This window comes from Gossypium arboreum, chromosome 7 (assembly GCF_025698485.1).
Source record: "Gossypium arboreum isolate Shixiya-1 chromosome 7, ASM2569848v2, whole genome shotgun sequence".
NCBI lineage: Eukaryota > Viridiplantae > Streptophyta > Magnoliopsida > Malvales > Malvaceae > Gossypium > Gossypium arboreum.
The window spans coordinates 68,028,913-68,038,935 of record NC_069076.1 but is presented as its reverse complement, the minus strand read 5'-3'; the positions used below and the strand labels follow the sequence as shown (position 1 = coordinate 68,038,935).

The 10,023-nt window shown below is 34.8% G+C and overlaps 2 protein-coding genes across 5 annotated transcripts; both read left to right on the top strand.

Moving 5' to 3' along the window:
- The first annotated feature begins 440 nt into the window (after positions 1-440).
- LOC108464180 (uncharacterized) lies at positions 441-4,213 on the top strand. Its single transcript, XM_017764363.2, has 9 exons — positions 441-830; positions 918-984; positions 1,077-1,154; positions 1,507-1,559; positions 2,315-2,398; positions 3,277-3,329; positions 3,420-3,484; positions 3,575-3,633; positions 3,784-4,213. The coding sequence occupies exons 1-9, from the start codon at positions 579-581 to the stop codon at positions 3,871-3,873; spliced, it is 801 nt and encodes a 266-aa protein (XP_017619852.1). The 5' UTR covers positions 441-578; the 3' UTR covers positions 3,874-4,213.
- A 231-nt stretch (positions 4,214-4,444) lies between these two features.
- LOC108469574 (probable plastid-lipid-associated protein 11, chloroplastic) lies at positions 4,445-8,058 on the top strand. 4 transcript variants are annotated; one of them, XR_001869154.2, is made up of 6 exons: positions 4,445-5,427; positions 5,514-5,579; positions 5,878-6,011; positions 6,258-6,342; positions 7,436-7,537; positions 7,776-8,058. XR_001869154.2 is itself a non-coding variant. In XM_017770478.2 (4 exons), exons 1-3 carry the CDS (start codon positions 4,946-4,948, stop codon positions 5,975-5,977), a joined length of 648 nt encoding a protein of 215 aa, XP_017625967.1. In that variant the 5' UTR covers positions 4,446-4,945; the 3' UTR covers positions 5,978-6,011; positions 6,258-6,449. The 4 variants fall into 4 exon arrangements, 1 of the variants encoding a protein (XP_017625967.1); XR_001869153.2 differs by lacking the exon at positions 7,436-7,537; XR_008285703.1 differs by lacking the exons at positions 7,436-7,537; positions 7,776-8,058 and adding an exon at positions 6,525-6,757.
- Positions 8,059-10,023: the final 1,965 nt, after the last annotated feature.

Below are 10,023 nucleotides of genomic sequence, written 5' to 3'. Positions count from 1 at the left end.
GGTTCAATCAGTCCATATCGATTTGTAGGTTAATCATTTTTTACCTCTCACAACTCAGTTGATTCTTAATCCAACCGGTGTAGTCTAATTTAAATATCATTGAATTTTGGGTTTTTATAAATTTAAAATATTTTTAAAAATTATTTTATTTTTTACTTTTCAGTTTGAAAGAGTTTTTTTCATACTTCTTTTTAATATAATTTTTAAAATTTGTATCTTTTTGTTTAAAATATGAAAAATTAAATATTTTTATAATAATATGTTGTTTTAAAGGCAAAGGACCAATTTGAAAAAAATATAAATATTGAGAACTAAAAAACTATTTTACCTTTGACATCATTAATTTATTAATTTTAATAGTAAAATTAGATTAAAGGAAACTAAATTTTAAATTTAAAAAGAGTATTTCAACTTAAGTGTTAACTAAAAAAAAGTAAAGGGGCATTATGTAAAACTGACCCTATTATCTAGCGGATCCTTCAGGTGTAAAATGGAACATTCGGGGATTGGTATGGTTGGCCCCTCATAACTAATTTGGGCAGGAGAAAGGTTCTGAGATAGCAAAACAATTACCACCCATGGCAACGGTCTCTGATTCACCAGAAGATAGTCCAAACCCTAATCCACCACCATCGCCGCCCAGCGATTTCCCTTCTAAAAGCGAATCGAATGCTCCCGAACAAGTCACTCCATGGATCGATTCCGCTGTGGAGCAAGCTCTTCTATACCAGAAGATCATCGAACAGAACGTTAACGACGCTATCAAAGCTTCTAGATCTCGACTTTCAGAAATTCGCTCCACCTCCTCAGCTCATTTTAATCTAACCATTGTACGCTTCTCTCTTTCTCTCTTTTTAGCCGAGAATTAGGAGAAGGGGAAATTTTATTTATTTTATTATATACTTTTAAATTGCTAGGAGTCACTTAAAGATGTCAAATCACAACTTGATGTCTACGAGGATTTGGCATTCGGCAAAGTTAAAGGTCTGTTCCGTCAACCCATTCAATCCATGCACGCTCTGCTTGTAACTTGGAGAATTAATTTTCGGTTTTGAGGTTTCACATTTTTGTTGCAGAGGGGATTAATATTGCAGCTTCGAATCCATTGATCACCGTCGGTGCTGCTGTTGGCTTGGGATTCCTGGTACTTAAAAGTATGGTTCCTAGGTTGTTTATGCAACAATGGGCATCAATTAAAACCGTCTCTATCCTTTTTGTATATGATGAAAATGATGCTACCATGTAATTGTACGAGCAAATGTATATGCATAACTCGCTATTCATTGAAACTAGCTCTTTCTATGTTCTGCTGGTGTTTGTCATGACCAAATTTAATGATTAGTTTAAGTGTTTTAGAATTGTTAAGGGGTCTTGATAAAGTTGTTCCTTAGAGAACTTGCAGGTTTACGATTCCCAGCCTTGCAAGTGCTAAGTTTGCTTAATTCCTTAAATGACATATTAAGCAATTCTCTTCATCTTCTTACTTCTAGTTGTTGCAATGTCCAGGGCCAAGACATTTACTGTATTACAAGACTTTGCGTCTTTTTCAGAGCGAAGAGGTGAGTCAAATATCGTTAGCCTTATATGTTATGATTTATGGAGTCCCCTTTCTGTCCTTTTTGTTGGTGGGTTTATTTAGCTAATAAATACATATACTCAGTTTGGATTCTGGAAGACCCACTACTTATTCTTATTTTGGATTTTAGAAAAGGACATGAATGAGATTTCTAATTACATGCAAAAAGTTACCCTCCCAGGACATTGGAATGTTAGGTCTCTATAAACTCCAATTTCTCAAAGAGTGAAATCCATATCTACTTGCAACAGAATCTTGAATTCCATTTTCTTCCTGAAAGTTCAAATCTGTTAACCTACTCACAATCATACGCATTTTTTATGGTAAAAGTATGGAAACAAATGGCTATCCCAAATTTGTATCAACTCAAAGGATTATTTGAGTTTGCAGCATAGAAGGTAGTAGAATTTTGATATGTCAAGGGAAAGTTGAAACAGCCTGTTGTAGTAATGTTGGAGGAGCTTTTTCTAGCTTCTTATTCGATATTGCTTGAATGAATGCCTCCCAAACAGTTTTTTGGATCTTCTATTTCGTTTTTGCACATCATGGTCCATGCAGTGATATATTTATCAGTTTTTACCGTTTACGACACAATCACTCAGTTCAGGAAGCATCTTTCTGAATTTATTAGATTATTTTGAACCAAAAAAAGAAAGCTCATTATAGTGAGCAACACCCATTAAACATCTTATCAGTTTAAAGCCACTATCATTTATGTCCTACTATTTCTTGTTGCAGTCCTTGATTTCCAAAGCTGATATTAGAGTAAAGGAACTGAGACAATCAATTGACCGCCTTAAGGCTGAAAGTGAGAAGTTAGAGGTAACATTTTCCCCATTAGATTTAACTGATGAAAACTATTGACAAGCATTCTATTATCATGTGCCTATGTTGTTTCATGTTTTTATTATTTTGGACATCTGTTCTATGTAATGTGTCTAGCCACTGGTTTATAGTTCAGCATATCTACTCAGTCTTCTAGTGTTGTTTTATAGGCTATTCTTGGTGATGTAAAATTTAGGTTTTCTATTTTATTTTCCCTGATATCTCTACGAATCAGAAAATTAGGATTTTGAACCAAGAAGCAAAAATTATCTTCCTCTGGTGTGTGCTGGTTTTTCAATAGCAGGATTTTTTCTGCTTATTGGATTGTTAAATACACTTATCCTAAAAAGTACATAGTTTATGCATGAAAGTTCATCAGTGGTGGAGAACTTATACTCTTGGTTTCGGCTGATTCTAGAATTCTTCTGTGTTAAACACATAAGTTATAGCTTTTCTTTCTTTTTTTAATAATAATCTAAAGGTAAGAATGAAATGTTGATGACAATAGAGAATTCACTGTTTCCTAAGGTATACTTGAGCTGTTTTAATTAGAGTGCTTTGGGTTGTGTGTTCAATGGGAATTGGTAATCCCCGGGAATTGAAAAGTATCTAAATTACTGAAATGACTTTTCAAACAGCTTTTATCCAACAAACTGTTCATGCGGTGATGTATATATCCACTTCAAAAGTTTCTTGTTCTTAATATACATCCTGGAATTACATTGACTTCTAGTTCCTATTTGATGAAACTTTAATGTACATTAGAATATCATTAGAAAATGTGTATTGCACAAATTATAGTGGATTTCCCTAGATCAACTTAAGTCCTTTAATCAAGCATCTATGAAATATATTTCATAAATTTATGCTTCCAGCGAAGTGCGTCAGTAGCCGAAGACGAGCTGATCCGTGGCCGGACAAAACTCAGGTTTGTAATTTCAAATGAAGTACAGTGTAATGTTAACTTCTGCCTCTTGAGGCTAATTATTGCCATTGGACATATTCAATTTTGTTTCAGGCAAGCAGGCAAGCAGATCCGAAGTGTAATTCAGTCAGCTTATAAGATTGAAAGACAAGCAGCAGGTATTCAAGTACTCTCTCTCAATTAGGTTCATTGAATTATTTTCAGCATTTGTAAGGCTGAGAAAACTTCCTTATATTATGTCGCATCAGGACTAAAAGATACCCTTGGAGAACTTCCAAGCAGAGAGGCATCTCGGTTTCGATCGCAGGTATGTTCTTCGAATATTATGAATGGACTTGGTTTTTGAAAATATATAAGTATATTGATTGTCATATAATGAAATGCATAGACCATAAACCTGGATGACTGCTGCTGTTTTCCTTGGAAGCATTGCTTATATGGAATAATTGATTTGCAGGTTTCCAGCCTTGCGTCTCAGGCAAAGCGAGAACGGAATGTTTTGACAAAGGAGGTTTCAAAAATTAGTAATCATGGAATTGCAGTTTGAGGCATCTCTTGTCCCTGCTATTTTGTTAAGTTCACATGTCACTGTTTTCATCACTAGCACGATGTTTTGAGTGGATACATTTTGGGTGGAGGTTCTATCATTATATTCAAATTTTAATTGGAGCCTGATGTTTACACGTCGGGGAACATGTATAAAATAAACAAACTTCCTACATGAATTTTAGTATTCCATTTTTAAGGCCCTGGTTTCTGAACTTAGAAGGTCTCAAGGTTTGGTTTCAAGGCCTCATAGTTTGGTCCAATCTATTGTAGTAATCCAGCACGAATATTTCATTAAACCTATGTCTGGGTTGTGAGAAAAATAAATTATTAATCACAAAGGGAAGCAAGTGATATATTATAGTTCTTTCAATTTTTTCTTTTTCAAAAATAAATTTGAATTAAGTGTGTTCGTTTTCATATGGTTATATTATTATTATTATTTAAAAATAAGTTAAGTATTTGGTATACTTGTAGTCTATTTTGTAACTGTAAAATTGATAATTAAGATGAATATTAAATCTTAAATCAGCAGGAATACTTGATTAAAGAGAAGAAGGAAAAACACAACATTGTGTATTCAGCAAGTTTCGCGGCAAATCTTTTAATTAGCAAAATTTCACCATCGGCTCAAGTATGAGCTTCTCTTTGTAAAATGTTAAAACAGACAGATAAGCTCTAAGCTCACATGCTTTAGAAATTGGGATCAATCATTTTATAATGTTCGTTATTAAAATTTGAAAGGTGAAAGCAGGCAAGGACACAGAGCTATGAAGCCATTGTTAGCATGAAGCCGCCATGCCATCCTAGAACAATGTCAGGCAGGAGACAAGCAAGCAAGAAATCGGAAACAGTCCCTTCAATCCACGTATAGTATTCCTTGGCTACTGGTGTCGATCCCAACCAATCATAAACAGCTATTTTGGGTTGGCCCAGAAAATTGAAATTGGGATATTGGACGCCATTGATTACAGTTTTATCCCCCAAAGTCCAACTGTGTTTGAACCACAGATTTCAATTTTTTTTTTTAATCAGTTGGTGGTGGCGCGAAGAAATAGAGAAACCCAAGCACCATGTCACTCGCGGCTCTCACTCTATCGTCTCCTCTTACTGTCTCCACTACCACCAAACAAAAACCACGGCCTCCTCACTATCCTAGACCTAAAATCACATGCTCCTCCCTCACCACCCAATCAGCCAAACAACACCTCCTCAATCTCATCTCCGACCAGGAGCGGGGTCTCAAAACCCAAAACGACACTAACAAACGCGATTCAATAATCAAAGCCATTGATGCCATGGCCGTTCTGGGCCGCAATACTGTCACCACAGGCGACTCCCTATCCGCCACGTGGCGGCTTCTATGGACTACGGAGAAAGAGCAGCTCTTCATTATAGAGAAAGCTTACCTCTTCGGTACTCAAGCCGGCGACGTTTTGCAGGTCATAGACGTCGACAACAAGACCCTCAATAACGTTATTACCTTTCCACCCGACGGAGTTTTCTTCGTTCGGTCCAGCATTGAAATTGCGTCGTCTCAGAGAGTGAATTTCAAGTAATTACTCCTTCTTCAGCAAAACCTACTTTTCCTTCTTTTCCTCTCGCTTAACGACTGAATAAAATTGTATTTTGAATTTCTAGGTTTACGAGTGCGGTTCTCAGGGGAAAAAACTGGGAGTTCCCGTTGCCTCCATTTGGGCAGGGTTGGTGAGCACTTGTATCTTTTTTATATATATTATTGACTGTAATAATTCTCATTTATTTTGCAGTAATACATAATTTTAGGTCTTGATTTACATTAGGAACTCTGGGTTCCAAGCTTAGCATTTGACAATAAGGTCCACTCCTCCTTGATGCCTTTTCTTAAGTTGCAATTCTATAAAAACATGTTTAATACTGATAGTAAATATTTCCTTGTGTTTGATGGCAATTTCTTATGGATACGGTTTCCTGTTCTTTTTGAGAAAGCCGAGAAGTGTTTTTCTGATTGTAAGATTCTGTATAGGTTTGAAACTGTTTACCTTGATGATGAGATACGAGTTGTGAAGGATATCAGGGATGATTATTTAGTTGTCGAGCGTGCACCATACAACTGGAAAGAATAAAGTGGATGAACCTTGCCTCTCTTTGTAATCAAATGTGAGCTTTCTAACCCTTTATCTAATTGAAACTTAGTTATTTCTTCCTTCTGTTTGACTTGATTTGAGGTTTGTTAGAGGCCAGTATGAGCTATAAATAACTGGGTAAGAAGTAGTAACTAAAAAAATGTTATTTCACTTTTCGTTCTGTGTTAAGTCAGTATGTACATATAAAATATTCGAGCAAATGCCATATGAAGTCACGAATAAAGGATTTTCCTCCATTTTTCTCTTTATTTTTTTTCAGGTGAATGTTGAATGGATGGCCATGCTTTCAAATATTTATCTGAAAAATTCAGGGCTTCTTCCCTGTTCTGATGGTGACAAACAATGTATGTTTAGCAATATATACCATTTATGTGAATATTTTCCCAAGTACTAGAACAAAAACATATCACAGCCTTATAAGAGCTGATTACTACATGTTGATGCATGAGAATCCTTTTTTTTTTTTTTTTCTTTGTTATATTTTTGCTTCATGCCTATGGGATTTTAAATTCAATTGATTCACCAGGTGCAACAATTTCATATCCATTCAGCTATCAACTCATCTTTCTTTTCCTTTTATTAGACATGTTTTCACACTTGCTGTACACAATATTCTACTTTACTCTCAAATTTATGTAACTTTCACTTCGATTGCTTATTTATTTTCTTAGACCACCCTCATGGAAATATTTTGCTCTTTCTGTTTCAAGTATGGACATGTATTAATTGATGAGTGAATTATCTGAGACTGCTTCTTTACTGATTTCATGGGCTTTTTCTCCTTCCATTATATAGTGTCATTTCAGGAATTAGAGAAGGAATAACATTTTTAATCTTCCGCATTTAATTATTAATAATTTTCTTTCTTACTTCTAGTTGGAGTTCAACTTCAGATAATTTTATGCAATGAGATATTCAGTTTCTAAAAAGTCAAGATCCTAGTTGTGTACTTTTTGCCAGGTTTCTGATGTTACTTGCCTTTATTGAAATGATCCTCAAAAGAAGATATCTTCTTTCAAGAGTAAATATATAATCAGTAAATGGTGGATTATATGTCTGTGTGTCTGATATTTGTTAAAGTGTTTTTGTAACTCAAAGCCATGCAGAAGATACATGAGAACAGCGGCTGGTTTGTTGATGTATATTTCACAATGTAGGCATGAAGTTCTCTAGTTTCCTTTTTTGCTACAGGAATTATAGTGTTTATAGGCTTATACGTGTCCTATTTAACTTGAATTAAGTTTGACTTAGGCTAGATTTTTGGTTCTCTACTGCTAAAACTTAAAAAGTGCTCAAGCATACGTGTTGGCTGTTGGGGTCACCTTCATTCTCATTTTAAGGACTTGTCTATCAAATGCCAAACGGTAATTGAAAATGGTCAGTTAGACGAGAGATGGAAAATATTTGCTTGAATATATTATTATTGGGGATTTGCAGAGTGATGGAAGGAAAAATGTTATAGAAAATGGCTCAACCATAGTCCAGCCCGGACTGAAGGATTAAGAAACATGCCACACGAGCACCCCTGCATCTCCCCAGGTAAGAAAAGAAGCAGCAAATTACAAAGTAACCGTACAGTTTTCTTTTGAGGAGGATGCCGTAAACTGTAGGCAGTTGCAGACTTTGCTGAATCTCGATATATTTATTTATACCAAAAGAAGCATGATTTATGGTCGGGCCGCAAGTTGGATGAGTAGTTATCTTTTATTGTCTGCCTCATAATTTTCATTTCATATGAGAAGTAAATATTCACATTGATAGCATTGATTGTGCACAGGTGTTTGCAATCGATGCTGCCAATGATTAGTTGCAAAACACGGGGCTTTCTATCACACTGCTCAAACCATGGCTGATTTCCATTTTGCTCGTTCTGTACCTTTCCAGTGCAACTGGTTGCAACAACTTAGATGCTAGTGCAATTAACAAAGTGAAGATCATAAACAGATAATTGACTGAATCTTACTTTTTGTTCTCATTGTATGTTTAAATATTTTAGCCGATTTACTGACTGCAGGACTCAAAAGCAGGATCCAAAAGGCTTCCGAATGGATAACTTTAAATCATTTCTTTTTAAGATTAAAAAAAGACAGTAAAAACATGAAGTGGGTAGGTAGCATTAAACAATTTCCCTATTTTTGAAAAATCCATTTTTTTTTGCCATTTTTTGCAATACTTTTAGGCATGTACCCAGTCCTTCCATCTACTCGAGTGACCCACTTTTTTCAATGAAGTAGTTGTCAGAGATGGCCCAGTGTCTTGTCAGATCTGTAAGTGGCCTTTGTGGGCATGCTGGTATAACGCATTAGGCACGTGCATTTGAAATAAAGAAAGCAGTATCTTCATCAATTTAATAAGCATAGATCAACCTGTTCTCTCATAGAATGTTGGGTTAATTTTAGTTGTCTGAAAAACTTAATAAAAAAAAAAGGGCCAAATCATAGTGTTAGAGTATGGTGGAAGTTCTCTGGTTTGAGTACACTACCATTAGGTAGGGCAGGTAAAGCTAAATAGGCGAAGATAGGAATACTACTAATTTGTTATGGAGTGGAAATGAGTACGTAGAATCACCAAGCTTTCACACACCCAAATCTACTGAGGCCCACAGACGATTGCAATTCACATGTGCATGGGACCGAATATAAGATGAAATTTCATGGAAACATGGGTATGGTTCAATTTGGATGGTTGTCTGGTAAATTAACCCACCTAAAGGAAACAACTTTTACAACCAATAACGCTGTATTGGGTGCACTAATAGTTCTGCTCTGTAAATTCCTCTCCCCGAATGTATCGGCTGTTGCCTTACTATGCTGCTGCCCACACTCATGCATATCCACCCTTTGTTTTCATTGTTTTATTCTTCCCCAACCATAATTAATAATAATATCCAACTTCCATAAAGTTTATATGCAACTTACTCTTTTCTACTTTTATTATATAGTTGGGTTGGCGAAAAGGGAAAGAAGAAAAGACTGCAGCATAATATGTCGTCTTAGATTTGTTTGGAATAATTAAGTACAAGTTGTAGCAACTAGGTAGCACCAATTAATGAAGAGTGCTGTTAGCATTCCATTTATTATAAAATGGAATATGATACTATAAAGATGCTGATCTCACCTGAGGGCCACGGGATCGGTCTTTTCATTACGTATGGTACAGGGAATTATATTTTTACTATCAAAATGAGTGGTAAGGAATGGATGAAAGAGGCACTTGAAAGTAGCCTTCCATATTGAAACACCCCAAATTAGTGATAACCAGTTCCTACACGTATTTCACATTGCATAGAAACAGTCTGCTTTGTACTTTGAACTTGTATCCACACACATGGCGTGAAGTTGATGACTTCTTTTGCCTATTTCTCTGCTCATGGATGTTTCATTTTGGAGCTTTTCGCTTTCATTTTCTTTATAATACCTGATGAGCTCAAATTATCTCACCTACCCAGCAGTTGTCTTCATCCTACAATTGCATTGAGATAATGTTTCATCCGAGACTAAAGAAACCACTAAAATCTTTTATTCATTGCCAAAATGTTTTTGAATTTTTTTTCTTCATAGATTCCCGTCATTTTTATAGTTTATTAGTGGTAGATCAGCGATCAATAAGTGACAACTAAAATTACAATTCAACTATTATGACAAAATTTAGAGATGGACTTGTGATGATAATGTAATAGAAATCATATTTTATCACAAGTACCATCACAAAGTTTTATCTGGAAATGAAAATCCATGGTGGTTAGTATTATTGTACATATTGCTTTACCCTTAAATCAATATTATATAATTTAAGTTTTTTTCATCTCAAATTTTTGTGTATTTCAGTCTATTTTGGTTCATACCATCCTGTATTGGTATTTATCAACTCCTCTTGGTTGGTATTAAATTTTAATATTTTAAATCAATTTTAATATATTTGTGAATATTTATTATAATTATATTAAAAATAAAATATAATCATTAAATTAAGTTAATTTAACATAATTAATAAATTTATATTTATATTTGTATATAAACATATTT